The sequence below is a fragment of the Sceloporus occidentalis genome, unplaced genomic scaffold, assembly GCF_023333645.1.
Source record: "Sceloporus occidentalis isolate IW3139 unplaced genomic scaffold, rSceOcc1.0.p SCAF_3, whole genome shotgun sequence".
Classification (NCBI taxonomy): domain Eukaryota; kingdom Metazoa; phylum Chordata; class Lepidosauria; order Squamata; family Phrynosomatidae; genus Sceloporus; species Sceloporus occidentalis.
The window spans coordinates 54,028,713-54,050,239 of record NW_028316983.1 but is presented as its reverse complement, the minus strand read 5'-3'; the positions used below and the strand labels follow the sequence as shown (position 1 = coordinate 54,050,239).

Sequence of the window (21,527 nt, the reverse complement as noted above, 5' to 3'; positions counted from 1 at the left end):
TTGTTTCACAGTGTTGTTGGCGTAATGGACTTATTGTCATGGAGGAACATGAATGCCTTCTCTTGATCTCATGGACAGCTTTTTGTCTCACCTTGGCCTGTTACAGACTGCCAAAATAAAGCTGCTTCGGGTCTCTTTGGAGGTATGCTGTTTAAATGATGCATGCATCTGAAGAATCTGGAAGCTGCGCCAAAGCTGCACTCCAGTGCTTAGGAATGGAGTGTGGCTTTGGCGCGACCTCCGGACTCTTAGGACCCATGCATCATTTAAATAGCATACCTCCAAAGAGACCCGAAGCAGCTTTATTTTGGCAGTCTGTAACAGGCCCTTCTTTCCCCAAGTACACTTCTTCTTTTCACCTGAAAGGGCTCTTGACTCGCTATGCCTTCTTCAGCAGGGCACACAAATGAACTCTTCCTACAATCATTTCTAATATCCAAAGCAATTTGTACACTCAGGGTCCCAGATCCACACCAATGGGCAAAACATTAAGTTTCCCTGTCTGCCATGCTACAGTCATGATGCACTGGAAGGGCACCACTAATTTGTGAATGAAAAAGTTTTCACTAATAGGCAAACTACAAAATTAATATTATGTCTAGTTTGGCTCTCAAGTAAGACATTCTGCATGGACATTTTCCTCAATAGAAACTTGTCTCAGTTAACTGGCTTAGAAAGCATTTTTCTAACATGGTTATGGATAGATCTAGGAATTTCAGTGCTCTGTGAAGAGTGCTCCCACAAAGTCATGTTTGTAGTATAACGTTAGCAAGTAGCAGGGTATGGGGTATGTCCTGAAAAGATGGCTTGTCTCATTGAAGTGGTGAGGCTGTCAGTTTCTGGGCCTTTAAAAGACATTCGGTGATATTATATCAAAGAGAAAACTCTATAAACAGCACATGCACTACCGTGGTTATTACAATTCATATAAAGCAACAGAATCCTGCCAGCTATGCATGAAGCTACCCCATTTATTTCTCTGGGGCTTATGCTTGAGTAAATAGATGGTACATAACAGCCTAAAGATGTAGAACCCAATTTTTGCTAGAACAGAGGATGATTGGAATCATTATCTTTTGCATCAATCAAATAGCTACTATTTACTATCCACCCAACAAAGAATTTTTCACAGATTTTCTGCTTACAAATATATTTCCACCTCTGATTTGAATTGTGCTGTTCAGTGATATGGTTCCACACTCTCCATTTACGTTTTCCCCATCTATCTCCAATTCTGAAAACAGGTCATCAACCAAACTATTCACTTTTGCTTTCCACTTGGTGTAGGTGATTTTGTTAGGCTAGGATAGGAAGAGGAGAGAAAGGAACTCAGGTAGTATCATGAAATGAACACCTGATAAATGAATACTTGGTAAAGGATTCTGGTAGATCAGGGCTTGAATCTCTGCTCTACCATGAAAATCCATTGGCATTGCCTTCCTCTGAGGCTGGGAGAGTGTGACTTGTCCAAGGTGACCACAGAGAAAAGCAATGGTAATTCCCCTCTGAACAAATCTTGCCAAGAAAACCCCATGATAGGCTTGCCTTAGGGTGACCATAAATCAGAAATGACTTGAAGATACACAAAGGTAAACAACAACAACAACAACAACAACAACAACAGATGTTGTTGAACCTCTACATCAAGTATTATCCATACCTCAGAAACATTGATCCGTCCCTCCTGAAAGGAGCATGTTGTGGGATCATGAGTGCAGAGGTTCCGATATTTACACCAGTGGCAACGAAAAGCGCTGTTTACACAAGAGAGGCATCTGCCAAGGAAGGAATTAAACACCATGTTAGAAGGTCAAAAAGATGGTTTCCAGCCTTGAATCTGGGGAAATATGAAATTGATTATGTTTGATTATTACTGCCTAGCCAATATAGATAATGATAGGAAAGTGAATGTCAACAGAGGTACATCATAAAAGACTAATTAAAACATGTACACATTTGTTTGAAAAGAACAAACACTTAAAAGATGGTTACTGGGTAGATATTTGATGTATTCTTACTTAATGATACTGGCAGTTATGCTGTTTAGCTTTTAATGTCAGCCTTCACTGACATTAAAAGTAATTGCCAAATTACTTTCTTCTTTACTGCATTAGAATGAAAAACCAAGAAACAGTTAATCACTGGTTTATATAATAAATCTGAAGAAAAACATTGTCATAATTAAGAAAAAATCAATGTTTTTACATACAGGTTCATTTCAAGGAAAATGGGCAGGCTGTGCTGATTATAAGATAATAAATATAACATTTCTTTACATTTGTAGTTCACTTGCTGAATGTTCCAAGTGCTTCCCATTTGTCTCAGAAAAAGCTTACAACCACCCTGCGAAGTCAGTCACTATTATGAGCCCCATGTTGCAGATGTAGGAATGAGGCTAGTAGAATAATACCTTGCCTCAGCAACCCAATAAAATTGTGGCAGGCATGAAATTTGAATCAAGGATTCCTTTGTTCCCAGATCAGGCTCTCAACACTCTGTTATATTACTTATATGTAAGAATATAGGCTGAGGGTTTGAAATAAATGATCTTGGGAGTACTTCCACCAGTACATTAATCTATGTACGACACTTCATCTTCCTTTCAACAAAACCTAGGAGTCTTGTGGCACCTTAAGGACTAAGAAAAATTATTTGGCATAGTTTTTTGTGGACTGCAGCCTACTGGACTACGCACAGTGGACAGCTTAGGTCCAGGTTATCTGATAGACTATATTCTTCTCTATGAAGTTGCCTGTGTTTTGAGATATTCTCTTTGTCACACCATCGTCACATGTTAACCTGGTGGGAACATGAGAGAGGGCCTTCTCCATGTGCATTCCCAGACTCTGAACTCCCTTCTCAGAGAAGTTAGACTGGCACCCTCCTTACTATTTTTCTGCACTCAAGTGAAGACTTTCTATTTCAGCAGGCCTTTGAGAACTGATTTTTATGGGATTTGGGCCTTGCATAATATGCTAGATTTTTATTTGTTGTTTTTCATATTTTTTATTTTAAATGGTTTTAATTATATTTTTTAAACATAATTATTTTTTTAACTTCTATATGCTGGGAAGTTTTACCTATGGTCTCAATTTAGATTATACTAGCTACACAAAAGTCTAACATATCTGGTGTCCAATGCAGAGTAAAATGTAAGATTGGCTATTTTTGGTTTGGGACAATGCATATGCTTACTCCTAGTATCAAATCTCCACTTTTAAAGAATATTGGGTTAGGTAGAGAGGCAGGGCATTAAGACTATAGAAGGAATGTTAAAATGCCTGGTATTGTGCCACCAGAGGGAGGCAGGCAGCAGTCATGCCTTCTGCCTCATGCTTGGATAGATCCAGCTGAGATCACAATTCCCATAACAGCATTTTATATAGTATTTTAATAGCAATAGTTCCCTTTGGGAGCCAACCATAGGCTGAAAAATTCAATAAAAAGTTAACCAATAGAAAAATAAACTTTTGATCCATGTTAATCAGTGCTGTGTGGCAAAGTGGGATTGTGTGACTTGGTACAACTGCATGTACACAGAAAGCCATGCCAAAATATTATGTGATAAAGGACTTTGGTTTCCTGAAAACTATCTGTCTGTTCCTTCATGTTGCAGAGCTTAAGACTGCACAACTAAACAGATTACTAAGGTTCATTTAATTATTTGTAGACAGTGAATTTTGCACTGCTGCAGGTCTATCAAGTGGCTATTTTTCTTCCTGCTCAGGATTTTTTGTCTAATCAGACAAAAACAAAATAAAACAACGAACTACTGAATGTTTTCGGAAAAACAACACTATTCTGTCACAGGACTTGCATAAGATGTATGCTAGTGACTGACATTTGGCATAATTTCCCTTCTCTGCTTTTCGTAAGGGTTTCTGGTTTCACACAGATCCAGGTGAGTACAGTGCTGGTCACTGACTTAGAGACAGAAAATTTCAAGAGTCCAGGTATTCAATAGCATTCAATAGCAGCATCATGAGATTAATGCCATCTAGTGGGTCAGCCAGAGCTCAAGTAAAGACAGCTCCAGATTCAGCCCAAGGCTTTGGTCTGCCTCTGCAGTGCATGCAGTCCCTCCCCCCCCCCCGTCATTAAGATGGTGTTTTCTTTTAGTCCTTTCTTTCTTTTCTTCTTCTTCTTTTTTTTGCCTTGGGATATTTGGAGAGCAGCTGCTCCCAAAGGGACAAACCTCTGAACAGCCTTTGAATCATGAACATTTCTGGGTTTTCCTGCAAAGAAGAGGCTTTTCCTTCTATTTCTAATAATAGAGAATGTGGGAGGAAAGAGGGGATGTTTGTTATTTTTAGAGGTCAACAGCATCCATATGGCAAAAGAGTGCAATTCCTTGTGCTGCTTTCCTTGTTTAAAGGCTTAAAATTATCTGATTTTGTTTTCCCACAGCAAGTCAAGATAAGTCAGTAAACAGTCCAAGATTTCAAGGGTCAATACTGATCACTCTAGCCTCTAGCACCACTGGGGGGGGGGGATTTCTAATCTAAAAACAACAACCTGTAACTCAATACAAATTAAACAATAATTTCCCTGCATTATAAGCAGAAGATACTTCTACGCCAAACTAGAGAGTCTGGACAGCTCCCTCCCAATCCACCCCTTGCTATGCTAAAACACACATTAACTATCTTCTCCAATCTTAAATCCTCAATTGTAATTTCCTTTTGATTCTTCTATAATGACCTTAATAGCTAGGGAAGCTTATTCTAATCATACAAATGCAAATCTAAGTGGGGTAGGAATATTAAGCAGTATGAACATATTTAATTACTCATTTATTTGACCCATTTCTCTCTCCTTTTCTCCCTCCAGTTCACAGGGATATGAGAGGCAACTACATTCTAGCAATGAAAACGGTCCATCCTTACATAGCAAAGCAGCTTGTAGAGTAGGAAGAGAGTTCCCACTGTCAAGAATAAATATGTCATTGTTAACATGGGACTTACCAAATGCCATTTACTGTTTGTCCCAGTTTGGGAATTACCTTCTTCTAAGTTTCTTTGGTTTAGGGGTCACAGATGTTTCACAGAATTCCTACTTTTTTGCAATTTTGTCAAATCTTGTCTTCATCAAAAACAAATATGCTGATATTTTGGTATTTTGTGACTGATGAAGCTTGACATGTCATTATCCCCTTATCGCTGACACACTCAGTTTGAGGAACTGCCTGCCTTTTTGGGGAAAGATGGTTGAACGTCAAGCCCATGGATATTTAGAAAATATAAAATGTGGCTTTAAAACAGGTATGGGGAATATGTAGCTTTTGATTTGTTGTAAGGACTACAGCTCCCATCATTTGTCACTATTGCTAGTGACGATAAGATTTGCAGTCCAATAGCATCAAGAAAACCACCCAACAATATCTGAAGAGTCACATGTTTCTCATCCTTGCTTTTAACTCTGCAAAAATAAAGCTAACACTATCTTCCTAAGGTTTGAACTACCAGTACACTAGGGATTAGCAGGTCACATATGGTTGCTCTTCAAGCAACAGTACCATGAAACATGATGTATCATTTTTACTTATTTATTTCACCCATACAACTCAAAACACGTTGGAGGCATCTTACAACAGTTAAGTTAACATTGTAATATCATGATGGTGTTATAGTAGCATATCTTTGGCATCTTATCATCTTGATTCCATATTTTGTGACAAGATGAATAAACTATGCTCATAATATAAAGTGACACTTTAAAAATAGATATACACACAACAGTTATTTCAACAAATATGAGAAATAGCTGTTCTGCCTGGAAAATAAGTTTATAAATAGTGGTCCTAGAGCCCTGGCTTTGGTTTGTTTATCCACATTAGCTTGTTTTTCAGACTATTATTTGATATAAAACTTTCCTGAAATGAGAAACATTTATACATATCTTGCATATGTATTACTAAAGCTTTTCGGGGTAGGAAGAACAGGAATGGATGTCTTACAGTTGGTGGGCACTGCAGTTGTAGAACTTGAATTCTGTGCTGACAAACATCTTGCCTGTCTCTCTAGATTTCAGCAGCAATTCTATGCCAAACCAGTCTGGAGAAGAGAAAGAAAGAGATGATCAAAACAACAAGAGAAGGCACAACAGTGGAATTTTTCATATTCCTTGTAAAGTCTCATTTTCCAAGACTCTTGCAGGTAGGTATACTTTTCCATATGTAAAGTACAAATGTTGCTAACTTTTCTTTTATACATAAATGTGACAAAAGTAATTCAAATGTTGTGCTCTCCACCAAGCTGTTTTGCACAGTTGGGACAGTATAGGGTGAGCAATACTTCCTGTTTCAAGATGTCCACTGGGTCACAGCCCTGTTTTTTTTAACATGGATCCATATGTACTTTCACACACACACACACACACACACACACACACACACACGAACTGTAAAATCCTAAAGGGACTGGACTATATATATCCAAAAAGTCATATCTTCTCTTATGTTCTGTCACAGTCTCTAAGATTGTGTACTCACATCATGGTAGCATCTACAAAAACTCTACTCCTTCCCATAGCCCCAAGAACACGAAGCAGGCTACATCCCTTTATTAAGCTGACATCTCCAGATTTTTAGGGCTGATGGCAACACTGGAAGCTGCAGTGTCATTCATCTTATATGATCCAGGATGTCTCATGTGACATCAATGATGTAAGGAAAATATGACATTACTGGCATTTGCACATCACTGGTATATAATAAATATTGGTTATAAGATTGATAAATATTGCTTTCTTGATTTTCCAAAATATGTTGGCATCTCTAAGGCGGCAGAAGGAAACATACATGTAATAGCTGTTGCATATTAAAGGTGTGCATTTCTCTGAAGACATTAAATCAGTATTAATGGGTGAGAGATTTTAAAAAATTGGAAAGGGATTAAATAGCCAGAAAGCAAAAGCACATATTGACCTGTGACAGGAATTTATACACATTCCACATTTAAGTTCTGTTGAGATCTTCCAAGCTTGAACCTATGTGAAATGTTTGTTAAGTATTTTTTGCACATAAAACAGTTAGCAGGATAGTGTGCATACTGGGAAATGAGCCAATGAGAAAACAAGGTTAAAACAATGCATTATTTGGTAATGGCATGTGTAAGAGAATTGATAGCAGTGATATTAGTGAAGCAGCAGCCCAAAAATTAGAAAACATCTCCACCCACTCAGGATGAGTAAGTCAGACTTCACAGTACGAGAAACACCCACTCTGCCTCCTTCCTGGTCTGCTTCAAATAATAAAAAACTTGAGACTCCCAATGGAACATATGACCAGCAAGCAGATGGCTTGAAGACAAATTTTTAAATGTGTGGAAATGCATATAGTTTGGTACAAACTGATTACAGCCACTACAGCAAGGACGGGCAATTTGTGATCCTCCAGGTATTGAACTATTTCTATTACCAATGGCTATTCTGGTAGAAGAGTCAGTGTGGTGTAGTGGTCTGAGCATTGGACTATGACTCTGGAGACTAGGGTTCAACTCGCCACTCAGCCATGGAACCCTACTGGGGTTCTAAGTCTCAGAGGATGGCAATGGCAAACCCCCTCTGAAGAAAACTTGCCAAGAAAGCCCTGTGATTCATGTTTGGGTCACAATAAGTCAGAAATGACTTGAAGGCAACAACAACAACAACAACAAATTCTGATTTAGGACTGAGGGGGGGTTAGTAGTGTTACAGAAAAGCCATAGTTTTATATGACATGGCTTTTTTTCTCCTACTCTTCAGACTAAATGGCTATCCAATGGATAAATTCTATAGCCAAGGCATATGTCCTAAGCATGCCTATTCACAAACTGTATACCCATCCAATAAAGTAATGAAATAGATGGATAGGGCTAGACCAGTAGCGATATAGTGCTCACTCCAGGACAGGAACAAGAACTCAAGAGTCAAAACACTGCCATAGCACACATCTCCAAAGTAACAACTCATCCTGGATAATTCTACCTCAAGTGAGAGGCTCATCCTCTATTATGGACAGTACCTCGAACTAAACCAGCTATTTACCGGGGTGGGGGAGGTGGGGGTGGGGGGACAGAATACCAAACAGAAATACAAATCCAGGCACTAGGCCCAAGCTAGCTCAAAACATTTTACTTCCTGAGATAAAGTACAAGATGACATCCCATTCCATAACTTGTATCAATGGTCATTGAATAATATAAAATGTCAATATTCAGAAAATGTGTCTGGGGGGTGGAAGGATTGCATTTTTTCAGGACACTCTGCTGTTGATAGAGAAGTAATAGTGCCACTGTATTCTGCTTTGGTCAGGCCCCACCTAGAATACTGTGTCCAGTTCTGGTCGCCACAATTCAGAAAGGACATTGAGAAACTGGAGTGTGTCCAAAGGAGGGCGACAAAAATGGTGAAGGGTCTGGAAACCATGCCCTATGAGGAACGACTTAGGGAGCTGGGGATGTTTAGCCTGGAGAAAAGAAGGTTAAGAGGTGATATGATAGCCCTGTTTAAATATTTGAAGGGATGTCATATTGAGGAGGGAACAAGCTTGTTTTCTTCTGCTCCAGAGAACAGAACCCGGAACAATGGATGCAAGCTACAGGAAAAGAGATTCCACCTCAACATTAGGAGGAACTTCCTGACAGTAAGGGCTGTTCGACAGTGGAATGCACTCCCTCGGAGGGTGATAGAGTCTCCTTCCTTGGAGGTCTTTAAGCAGAGGCTGGATGGCCATCTGTCAGGGATGCTTTGATTTGGATTTCCTGCATGGCAGGGGGTTGGAATGGATGGCCCTAGTGGTCTCTTCCAACTCTACGATTCTATGATTCTATGATTCTATGATCTCAGAGACATCATAGTCAGCAGCAATACTGCTAATGTAAGTAAATAAAAAAATCAACTTTGGTTTGATTCAAGTCAGAATCTGTATCTCTCCCCCCCCCCCCCCCACTGCAGGGGTTAAATCCAAACAGAAGCCTATAGCCCTGAGAACCACATGTGCACTTGTCTTGGGATGAGAAGCCACAAATATTCCTCTTTTCCTTGCTGTGAGTAACCTTCTTCTTCACTCCCTTCCCAACATGGAAAAAGCAATCCCTGGGAAAGGTATGAAGACAAGGCTTTCCATTCTCTCCTCAAATATAGGGTTTTCCTTTCTTTGTGCCAGCAGAGCTGGAAAGGAGTACATTTATATGAAAGTGGTAAAAAAAATACACAGCTGAAATTTCCTGCTAGTACCACTGATTGACTGTATATGGTATATTCCAACTGACAACTCACCCTGGTCCACAGGTATAGCAGGGACATCCTTAGATGCTGGTGAAATACATACAATCTGGTTGCCCAAAACCTGGCCTTCCACTTCAGTGAGGTTTCCAAATACACAAGTGATACCAGTTGACAGGTCAGGTGCATCATTCACCAACAAGCTGAGCTAGTGAAAAAAATTTGAAAAGGATAGGAAAAGAAAGATCACCACCTGACATTGTATATGGAAAATGAAATAGAAATGTGCAATATTTATTTTCTCATTTTTCTGCAAAGGAGCAGCAGTGAAAAGCTTGCTTCTATATAGCAGCAGCAGTTGCTCCACTGACCTGAAGAGTAATAATACCAGTAGGCAGAAGTGGAGTTGACAATTCTCTCACAGCCTGACAGTACAAGCCTTTTAATAAGACTGCAGGAATCTCAGCTTTCAACCTGGGGAGTTCCTTTTCTCTGCCGCTTGAAAAATATAATGGATTTATATTTTCCATTAAAACTCTAAAAACTCAGAGGTGGCTCCGGAAAAAAAACCACACATCACCAGCCTTTGGGTCTCTATTCACAAACCTCTTGGATAACTATACACACGAGTCAATTTTTGATGACTTCCACAGTGATGCATGCTGAGGAGATAGAATGGATGCCAATGCCACATGCAGACCTCAGCATGGATTGGCTGGTTGTCAACCAATGAGAATGCTGCAAATGCTATACCCACAGCAGCACGCAAAAAAACCCAGTTACCATTGAGTTGTATGTACTGCCTCAGAGTGTGGCACCCACAGGTGAAGGTTAGCACAAAATGATTCATGCTGCCACAATAGAACAGGCCCTTAACTCTGAGCTAGGCTTGTAACTGTCGAGTCAACAGTCTTTAAAACTAATTTTATAAAGATGTAGGATTTGCTTTATTTATTTATTTATTTATTTATTTATTTATTTATTTATTTATTTATTTTTGTCATGCAGAGCCAGCAACATTGCAGTGACCATCATCCACAACTCTTATGCATATAAGATTCCCCCCTCCCTGGCAAGCAGCTCCAAGAAAATAAGTCACACCATAGGATTTTGAAAAGGGGACATTTCCTCCTCACAACACTCCTTTTTAGTCTAGTGTGGAGGATAAAATTCTTCTTGTGCCATTACTTGAGATAATAGCACATCATATTCATATGCTCAGAAGATGAGCACAGGAAACACAGTTAAGGCAAATAACCTTCCCTCACATTTACCTACCGAAAGGCTGTGCTCAGAAACTGGGATGCTGCTGGGTTGAACGATGATACTCATGCACTGGCTGATGCTGGCTGCAAATCGGAATGGTTCATCTGCTCTCTCACACTTGTCCCTCCGGGAACACCTGATACCAAGAGCACAGAATAGCATAAACAAGACAAGTAGTACTCCCAAAGTAGTTCATGTGGCCCAGTTGACCTCTAACAGCAGCCAAAAGCAGATGATACTGAACTGTACAAAGCTCGCAGCTGTGGAACAATTCATTCTCCACCAGAAATCTGCATAAGGAATTTAAGAGTATCTTATTGCACACTGACCATTTGCCTACATTTCTAATTTGAATGCTTGACTTTAGGAAGCAACAGGCAGAATATATTCAGTTACAATCTTTGCAATGTCCTATTTCTAATGCCATCCGGTGGTTTACTATGGGAGAAAAATATTTTTGTTTCATGTACAATCTTCTTATTAATTTAGATCCATACTGAGGATCTAACTTACATTCACTTTCTGTAACTTAGGCTGCTGCCACACTGCAGAACTAATGCAGTTTGACACTGCTTTAACTCTCATGGCTTTAACCCATGGGATCTTGGGATTTGTAGTTTGTTGTGGCACCAGAACTGAGTAACAGAGAAGTCTAAATATCTCTCAAAACTACAAATCCCAGAATTCCACAGCACTTAGCCATGGCAATTAAAGCAGTATCAAACTGTATTAATTCTGCAGTGTAGATGTAGCCTTAAACAGAGGGCTTTAAACAGATTTGCTATATCCTGCCTTAGTTTCAAACAGCAGGACAAGGTGTTATCAGTCAAGAAAGAGATGCCTCACCTCTGATGAGACCAAGTTGTAAATCCTATGTTTCCACTAATCTTGGGGTTGGTTTTTTTTTAATCCAATAGAAAAATACACACTAAAAATACATATAATTTTTCTATTATTAAAAATAGAAATCCACACCAAACTTGCAATGAAGAAGTCCACATAAATGTTCTTGACAGGTCTGCTGACTTGGTAGGCTTTGCTTTTAAAGATAGGTCCTCAGTTATGAAGACTGAATGGTAGGTTTTGTGGTTAGCTGTTGCTTTTCATCTTCCTTACCCCTTCATTTACCAGCCAAAATTTCAATAAGCAGACATTCAGACTCAAAAAAATGAATACCCATGGAAGGCAATAACAAGGTAACATGTACACTATAATAAAAAAGAAAGTATGTGGCTAATTATTTCTTCCTCAAAAAAGTGAAGGTCTTGAAACTTGGATTTTTCTCTCTCCATGCTGGGGATACAAGAGTTAAGGTTTGCTATCATGCTCGAATCTCCCAGGTGCTCTTTCCCCCACCTTCTTCCTTGAACAGAAGCCATTACGTGTCACCAGCTGAGTTATGAGCACTGCAGCTGGCATGTGTTGGACACCTGGCTCATCACCAAAGTCATTTCATTTGAGAAGGGCCCCAGAGTGGGCTGAAACTCTTGAGCGTCTATCAAAATGAAGAAAAATGGACAGAAAAAGCTAATCACCCCTCTGTCTTTCCATTTCCTTCATCATGAGAGGCTAAGAGGTCACTGAGCAACCAAGAGACAGCTCTGAAAGGTACAGTAGAAGAAGGAATACTCCCAAATAAGCACAGTGGATGTTGTTCTGCCTGCAGCACTCAATCTACAGGCTAGGTGATTAGGCACAGGATGATGCTAGGCAAGAAAACCGAGAACAAAACCCAGATCTCATGGTTAATGGCATTGTCCTAAAGAGCTAAGCAAAGCATATCTATTTTCTAGATTGCAAAGAGACACTTGAAGAATGTGGTTTTCTCAAACTATCACTTTTTCTTTTGTGGGATTGGGTGTTTGATGAGGAGACGTGCTCTCCTAGATCAGAGTGGAATGTAAGATTTTCTTTATTTTGTCCCAACATTTGACTTATCTGGGAGTGTTTTAGCCCTTGTAAGCACATCTGGCAGACTAAATCTTGCTTGTGCATGTTCTCACCTGTGGCAGTACACCTTTGCATTCTTAACGATACAAACCAGTCTCTTAACATTGATAAAAGAGCCTGGATAAGATTATTATGAGGGCTGTTTCAACCATATAGTTTTACCATTCCAAGACAAACTGTATAATTTTAAAAGTGTGCATAAACTATCACTATTATGTTCTACCTGATAGTTGTTAGCCTGTCCTTTCAGCAAGACCTATTGCTTTAAATCAATTGCTTAAGAAAGTACTGCTTAAAATGAATGAATTAATGAATGAATAGTTATTTAGTTATTTATTCCATTTATATATCCCATCTTTCTCCCAAGAATGGGACTCAAGGAAGTTTACGATTACATACAAAAATATCATGAAAATGTAATGAAGAAAAGGACAGAAAAATCAAAACAGCTTAGTAGTAGAAGGACCCCTATATCTGTGGGACCACTAGCCATGGTTTCACTTGCTCACGTCCCTCCCAAAAACAACAACAAAACAAAACAAAACCAAACAAATGTTCTTTCTAGGCATTTCCTAGGTCTTCCAGCATGATTCTATGGTATGCTTTTGGAGGAGGTTGACCATAGAAGAAGAATCTAGAATTGCCTAGAAAGGTGTTTCCTCCAAGAACTGCTAGGGAGATTATCACATGGGGGGAAAGGGGGAAGAGAGGCATAATCCTGGATAAATCTCATGATCGCATGGAAGATTTTCGCATGATGTGGTGCTTATCCCAGACTTCGCCCATGAATAACCCAGCATGCTCCTGCAACCAATCATTCATAGGGAACTCCCGTGAATGGTTTTCTTAATAGTGTAATTGAAGTGTGATTGAGAGAGTGCAAAAGTCAAACAATAGTGCTTCATCAGTGCCATTGCAGAAGCAAATAGGGATACCCAGAATGTATTGTACTGGAGGCAATCCATTCTCATTACCAGGATCGGTTTTGCAGAGGATTTCATTCTTCTTTCAAGGGGGCACAATTTCATCTACTCTGGAAAAAAACAATGTGCTGAAATAATAACTTTTATTTTGCTGTCTTTATTCTGTGCAGCTTGGGAAAATGATTTGCAGACATGTGCCATTGCGTCAAAATGGCACATATGTGAAACAATCACTTACAATGTACTAACTATGGATGTGTATGAAACACGATTGCAATATTAAATGCTAATTGTGCAAATGTGCAAAACTAATGAGTGCTATACAGCTAGAATTGCTTTTTATTTACATTGCCATGATTATTACTGAATTGGCTGTCATGTGATCATCTCTTAGGTCATCCAGCATGACTCTAGAGTCATCGAAAATCACTAATTTCACATTCTTATTCCCCACTAGACATACCTCACTAGCTCCGCCCTTTTTATCAATTCCTATTAGATATGCTAAACATCTGATACCTCTAGAGAAAGTTCTCTTCTAAACATCTCAAAGCTTAGAGAGACTTGTGCAGAATAATTCAGATCCTTCAAGTAGCACCAACTCATATAAAGCTTTACAGGTCACAACTAGCTCACCTAAAAAAGCAGTAGCTTGCTACAATTTTGAAAGGCTTCACTGATTTTTTGCTGCACCATGCAAAGACTCTCTAGGGCCCTATTCCTACTGGGCTATAAATCAAATCATGAATCAGATTATAGGAACATCGTTCCCATTTGAACTCGCATTCGATCGTTGTTTAAGGAAAATTGTTCCCATTTGAATCCATGTTCAATCCAAGTTTGATTGATCCTCCTGAGGCAGGAATGCTGGACCTGAGGCTCTTGCTTGTGAGGAGCCCCATTGGGTTGCAAATGGATACCTCTTTCTGCCTTGGAAAACCCTGAGGCTCCCAACTGTAACAAAAGGTCCTTAGGCTGCCTAAGCATCCCCCCCAAAAATTAAAGGGAGGAACACAAAGAAATACAACCCCCTCTCTTTTTATGTACCTATCCAACCCCTCAACCTTTTTTCTCTTCAAATTCCCCACAGAGACACCTTTCTCTCCCTCTCTTTGCAAATAATAATAATAATAATAATAAATATTTGAGTGTGTAAAACTTTTTTTTAAATAAGAAAGCTAAACTGGTTTTTTTTTTTTTTTTTGAGAGGGAGGGGAAAAGAAAGGAAAGAGGAGAAGGGATATGGAGAAAGGGAGGCTGGCGAAAACTTTTTGTGAGCAGAAAGGAAAAAAAAGAGAGAGAAAAAACCCCAAACCCTGAATGTGGCTCCTGCATCCAGCCTTGTTTCCTTTTTTGAGACAGAAAAGGAGTGGCTGGCTGCTGCATATTGAGGTGGTTTGAAGAAGGAGGGGGGGGGAGATAAGAAGAAGACGGGGGTATTAGACGTCACTGTGACGTCTAATCACCTAAGCGCTTGATTGACACCTTTAAAAAAAATGGTTCCAGAAAGGCAATGGGAACGGGGAACAAAAAACCCGCATCAAAATACAATGAAGAAATATCAATGAGAACGAGAACATGGGTCAAGAAAACCCGAGTCTGTTTGCTCCCTTTTGTAATGGGAATGATGAACCTGATTCGAATACGACTTGGAAACTTGATCCGATCCAGACTTGCAGTGATATACGTCACTTTATATGTCCAGTGGGAATGGGGCCCAGGAGGACTATCTGTTTACATAATTAGCTTCTGCCTTTCTTCCCAGTCACTATGACACCAGGGCTCATCTTCTGTTCTGCCTCCATCTTCTTGTGAGAAGGAGGTATGCTAGATTAAGTGTTCTTTATCCCATCTCCCAAAGGAAGTGAGAAGAAAATAACCCCCTCATTTCACTTTGATTTGGAAACAGCCCCTTTCTTTTTTAGTTTCCAGATAGGAAGCTGTTATTTCTCTGTGTATATATTTGAATGGCAAGATGTGAGCAACTACGGTTGGTACTTTATGCATAAAGTGGAACATCACCTGGTGCTTTCCCTAGGTCTTAAGTTTTGGCCTGAAAACCGCAAGGCCTGTGATATCCTGAACTGGCGACCTGACCTTGTACAGACTGTTTTTTCAGACTTGTTTTGGAAGCATTATTCTAAGAGGTACATAAGAATTTTGTGTTTCTTCTACCATTGAAACCTGAGATAATAGAAAGGATGCTACTTGCAGTTTTCTCTTCTGTGTGCTATGACTCAATTTAGTTCTAGGTAAAATGTCTATATTAGTAGACATCTTGATTGCTTAATCTTCCCATGAAAAACTTCCTCTAGATGAGGTGAAAAAAATGGCTTGCAAATCTAGGAGTCTGCATTACTGCAAAAGCCATTTGCTTCTAAGAAATTGCACTCAGAGATGTGTGCGCAACTCCGTATGTGTTCACACATGCACGGATGGGACGGGAGAGCTAATGGTAGGGGAGAGACGCACTAACCATTTCCCCCTTAAAAACAGCTACAGTGATACATGACAATTGATACAGCTATTTTCTCACAGCACCCTCCTCCTTTAGTACAATATAATGGACCAAAAAATATGAATGCTGCCAAAGAAAAGAATTATTCTGTTTTAAGTGAATCTGTGAGATTGCTCTAAAGTGAGCTCTTGACTTGGAGGCTTTATCTCATTGACTTGCTGGAGTGGCTCTTTTTTTTATCATACTATTTATGGCAACAGCCGAACAGAGATAAATAGGTCTGGAGGCAATAACATACTAGCAAACAGCAGCATATGGAGGAGTCCTGCAAGTTACAGATCTCACTGCACCAAGGATTCTCTTTTGCAGACTCCTTGTGGGCTCTGTTTGCTGCCTGAACAACAGAGTGGCTAATGGAAAAGAAGGAGCAAAACCTCCTTCCTTCCTAATTTTAGTACAGAGACTTACATCATAAGCTGGCACACCAGGTGTTCAAGACACTGCACACAGAGCCAAGATTCCTTCTTTCTGTTTTAACCTAGGAGTCTACATTTCCCCAGGTGAATAAAGGATTTTATCAAAGAAGCAACCTTCCCCAGGGTTTATCTTAAAGCTTTCTGAACTGCAGCTTGCAAGGTTATAAACTGCACTGTGAGCAAAGTTCTTACAGAATACTGTTCAAGGCAACTTCCGCCACAAGTCTGTTGGGTCCTGCTCAGGTAGTACAGTGAAAATCTACAAGTTATTACAACATTAGCAAACTTTCACCTTCAAGCATCATTACAATCACTGAATCTTGAGGAACATTTGGAGGATTTTGCTCAGGAAACATTTCCCAGGCAATTAAAAGAACTTTATCAAAACTAGGGGGAAAAGTCACACAATTTGATCTGAAATGCTGATGGGAGATAAATTGCACCAGACTCTGTGTGTTTCTACAATGCAGAAATACTGCAGTCTGACACCACTTCAAGTGCTGCAGCTCCATCCTATGAAATTCTGGAATTTGTAGTTTTACAATGTTTTTAGCCTTCTCTGCCAGGGTGCTTGTACCTTACAAAACTACAAACCCGGGATTCTGCAGGATGAAGCCATGCAGTTAAAGTAGTGTCACATAGCCTTATTTCTACAGTGTAGATGCATTCTTAGTCTCAACATTCAAGTCTCAACAAAAGTAGTATTTTCAAAACTCCAGAGACTTGTGAGAAAATGCATACTGCACCTTGAGCTTTTGTCTATCTGTGAGACTTGGAGGCATTTCTTTTAAAGAAATAAAATACAGCACTGTCCATGAGAAACTATGTATATATTTTGAAGTGTGAATGGCTAAAATGTCCATAACTGAAAAAAAGTGGAAACATGCTTTATTTTATTATGTGAGTAGCATATATTGTGCAAATTAGGTAAAATACATAAATTTCCGATTGGTAAAGTTGCCAAAATTAGGGGCTTTGTGCAAAATATGTAAATTAAAGTTATGCATGAAAATATGCATGCAGTGCAGTGTAGAAAACACACACTAAAACTTTTTCCAGGCAAGCATTTTCTGAAGATGCCAGCCACAGATGCTGGTGAAATGTCAGGAAGAAACTCTTCTAGAACATGGCCACATAGCCCGAAAAACCCACAAAAATCTATAGATGCCGGCCATTAAAGCCTTCGACTTCACACACACTAAAAGAACTGAAAATATTTCTGAATATTTTTTTTCATATCCTTAGAACAGAGCAGAGAAAAGCAAAGTGCATTAATGCTCCACTGTTAAATCATACATGAAATCTCATAGGCTATAAATGAAGATAATGGTGTCTGGAGTGCCTAGCACCAGAATGCTCAGTAATGACGAAAAAGAAAGTGATGACCTGCAGAGCTGCTTGATGTTTGCAAGCAAGAGGTCATTGCAAACAAGCACAAACATGAAGAAATTGGCTATTGCATGATCTCACACCCCCCCCCCCCCCCAAAGTTGCACTCTCATCTCTCTTTATCAGTTCCTTAACAAACCTACTCAAGATAGCTGGCCCATTTGGCAGATGCAACATAACAATTAGAGGCAAAATCTGACACATGAAATACAAACACTCATGCACTGGAAGACTCCATACAAATATGAGAGCCGCTTTGGGAACAGCAAGATTAACACAGTTATTCACAGGTTCAAGGCAGAGCTTAAAAATGATTGCTGCTCAAAAAAGACATTGGTGAAGCAGGGGAAATTCTAAGAAGATGCTGATAAAATATCAGTCAGCTGAACAGAGCCACTACTGCATGTTCTGTACACATTGGCACTGTATATATGCCATGCTGCAACTGACTGCCTTGGGACCACTCAATTTTTCTTCCAATCTATAAACCTACAAAATATCACACCTTGCATTTTTTTTCAAGTGTTGCTTGAAATACTTGATATTGGAGTTATGATGAGGAAAAACAGCAAGATCTCAGAGTCTGGAGGAAGGGCAACAGGTGCTGAAATATTCCTGTTTTACTGACTCTGTGATGTAGAATGAGTTGCTGTCACCATCATTATTATCATTATTATAGTGCTTTCAGACCAATTGTGATCTGTGACAGATACTTGCAAATGTCACAATTTCATTTTGGAATTTTTTTTCAAGTAGGTCTTTCAAGCTGGTTTTTTGCCTTTAGAATAACATTGAAAAACCATGCCTAGATTTTTGAAGTTTTTAGATGTTCTATTGTTATTTTTACATGCAGATTGTGCATGTGCATTTCTTTCCTTGAGCTCAAGGGAGTTGGGAGGTGTATGGTCCTCCTCTCCTCCACTTTATTCTCACAACAACCCTGTGAGGTAGGTTAATGAGACAGTGGCTGGACCAAGGTCACACAGTGAGTTCCACTGTTTAGTTTGCGACTAGAGGTGAAAAGAATTTTCACTATTATTTGTTTCTCAGTCAAAAAACAAACACAACACAACACAAAAATAGGGTTTCCTAACATTCTGGAAACCTGGTTGGGCACAGTTGATTTTCTTTCTTTTGACAAACATGTTGTTTCACAAAGAAATTATCAGGGGAGGTTCTTATCTTAGTCCCATCAGTTTCCTAGGCACATATGGTGGGAACACAGGAGAGGGCCTTCTGGATGGTTGCACTTAGACTCTGGAGCTGTATTCCTAAGGAAGCTATATTGTGTGCCTCCTCACTGTCCTTCCTTCCTTTTCTGTTCGCATAGGTTTTTAGGAATTCACTGCCAAGACTATTAAATGCTGGTTATGATCTTTAAAGCCCTGGATCAACACTGTCTGAAAGACCATGACTGCTCTCACATTGCAGAAAGAAAGCAGTTTGACAGCACTTTAACTTCCATGTCTCCATCCTACGGAATGATGTGATTTGCAGTTTATTGGGGGACCAGAACTCTCTGATAGGGAAGGCTAAAAATCCCACAAGACTACAGCTCCTAGGATTCCGTAGCACTGAGTCATGGCAGTTAAAGTGTTGTCAAACTGTTTGATTTCTGCAATGTGGATACACCCTATATCTCCCTATCCATGTTTTAAGATCTTCAAGGAAAGGCCTTTTCTCAGTCCCACCACCATCATAGTCAAATTTGGTGAGGATCTGGGAAAGAGCCTTTTCAGTGGCTGTGCCCAGATTGTAGAATTCTCTCCTACAGTGGTAGAATTCAAAGATATAGCCATATTGGTATGTAGAATCAGTATGTAGAGAGTTCTTGTAGCACCTTTGAGACTAACTAAAGAAAAAAGTTGGCAGCATGAGCTTTTGTAGACTCAAGTCTACTTCAGATGCATTTGGTGGAGTGGTAAGCCAGGGACAAACTTATATATGCCCTAGATGTGTGAGAAATTCAATTTGAATTCAAAATCCTTTGTGTATGGAAATGAAGTGGGTTCAGTTGCCTCCCCCTTTCCTTTCACCAGCAACCTAAGACCTTTTTATTCAGGCAGACCTTAGGCTGAAAATCTATGTGACATAAAGGGTTTGTGGTGAAGTTGTGTGTATGTTTTAAATGATTAGAGTATTTATAATGTTTTAATCTTTTTAATTGTACTCTTACTTGATTCCTTAAAAATCTTTGTATAAATGTTTTAACTATATCTTGTATTTTTTTTAATGCTGCATGCTGCATCAGGATAAGAAGAAAGGCGGGATAGATACCAAATAAATCAATAATACACTGCTTTGTTGAACTTTTATCTTTTAACAAATGTTTTAAATAAATTGACTTTGATGGATAATTAAATTGCATTTTAACAACATTTTTTAAAACAAAACATAATATATGTGTACTACTTTTAAATGTATTAGTTTTAATTTTTGTAAGCCACCTTATGTCATAGTGTTCAGGAAAATTTTGGAGATGTGGTATGTGTAATGATATCCCCAGTCCACATAATCTCAGACACTTTTAAAAAAATATTTTCCTTCTTTCCCATTGCATATCGAGAGGAAAGAATAATGGAAATTATTGTTCCATAGATTCTTATTTGTATATCATTAGGGCTTACTTTGTAGTAAATGCATTTAAGACTGCAGGTGCCTGTAGCAGAGGCATCATCCAGTTAGCTAAGATGCAATTATCTCTAATCAAGTTCTGGCATGAAGCAGGCAGAATATTTTAAGATAGCTATAGGATAAAACTGTGGTGTTTAGCACAACAGTTTATAGATTAAAGGTCCTGTAAAAATAGGTAGTTCCCAGTAACAGACAAAGAAAGAACAAAAACAAACCTGTTTTGGTTGCATTGATAGAAAGATGAAGAGAGGATATAGCAAAATGGGCAATCAATATATATATTAGCTTGATAGAGGAGTATATCGCATGAATTTCACACCGACCTGGGCATGGGACAGGATCGGGTTGGAATGGCTTAAAATCGCTGCTGCGCTGCTGTCCGACCATTACCTGTCCTCCAGCAGTACTCTGCTGGCCAATTTTGGTACTAAAGAAACCCAAGTCGGCGTGAAAATTACATGCGATAAACTCCAGAGATGCATAAAAAATTAGGATGATAGAACTAAAAGTTCCTCTGGTAAACTATGGCACTTTCTTAACAACGTCTTAGGGAGTTCTCATATCTTGAGAAATATGGCAATAGGAATGTTGCAATATGTGATCTCAAAAAGATTCAGCTCCAACTATACAGGCTCTAGTGTACTGATTTTAGTTGCCCAATACATGTAAAGGAGCCTTTGTACCTTTAAGAGCTGCCCTGGTGGGTGGTAGGCAGGGGGAATTCAGTGGGCACAGTTGCTCTTATTGCTCTGTAAACGTGATGGGAAAAGCCTTTGCTAGGAGGCTTCATGCAAGCAGAGCTGCTCAGAAATTTGGAAAACCCAGGCCTTATTTCTGTGCCAAAACGGAAGTTGAGCTTTATGGGAAAAAATGGTCTGCCTGTATTTTAATTTGATTTTAAGGTGGTGATGGGAGTAGCACAAGAATTAGGTTAGAACGAATAGACTTAATTAAAAAAAAAATCTAACGTGGCAACAAGCTTTGGGAATTAAATGGTTTTTTGGGGCAGTTTTTTTTTGAGATTGAGAGAGAGAGAGAGAGAGAGAGAGAGATCGAAATGAGCCAGCAATATGCAGGTCTCTGACCCAATCAGAATATTGCAAGCCAGGCTTCCACCACTCTGTCACTCTCACAACACCTGCTGCATAGGCAGAGTGCCAGCTGCTATTGTGTGGGTACCCTATGCTTCTGCCCCAACTGCTAAACATTTAATGGGAGATCTGGCAT

At 39.3% G+C, this 21,527-nt stretch overlaps 1 protein-coding gene across 2 annotated transcripts in view; it reads right to left on the bottom strand.

The window, feature by feature from the left end:
• Positions 1 to 21,527, bottom strand: part of PLXNA2 (plexin A2) — a 586,503-nt gene that overhangs the window by 219,994 nt on the left and 344,982 nt on the right. For both annotated transcript variants that reach the window (XM_089514441.1, XM_089514442.1), the window contains 4 exons: positions 10,483 to 10,606; positions 9,259 to 9,412; positions 5,957 to 6,053; positions 1,661 to 1,775 (listed from right to left, as the gene is read on the bottom strand). In XM_089514441.1, the coding sequence (XP_089370567.1) occupies positions 1,661 to 1,775; positions 5,957 to 6,053; positions 9,259 to 9,412; positions 10,483 to 10,606 (490 nt within the window). The remainder of the gene's footprint in view (positions 1 to 1,660; positions 1,776 to 5,956; positions 6,054 to 9,258; positions 9,413 to 10,482; positions 10,607 to 21,527) is intronic.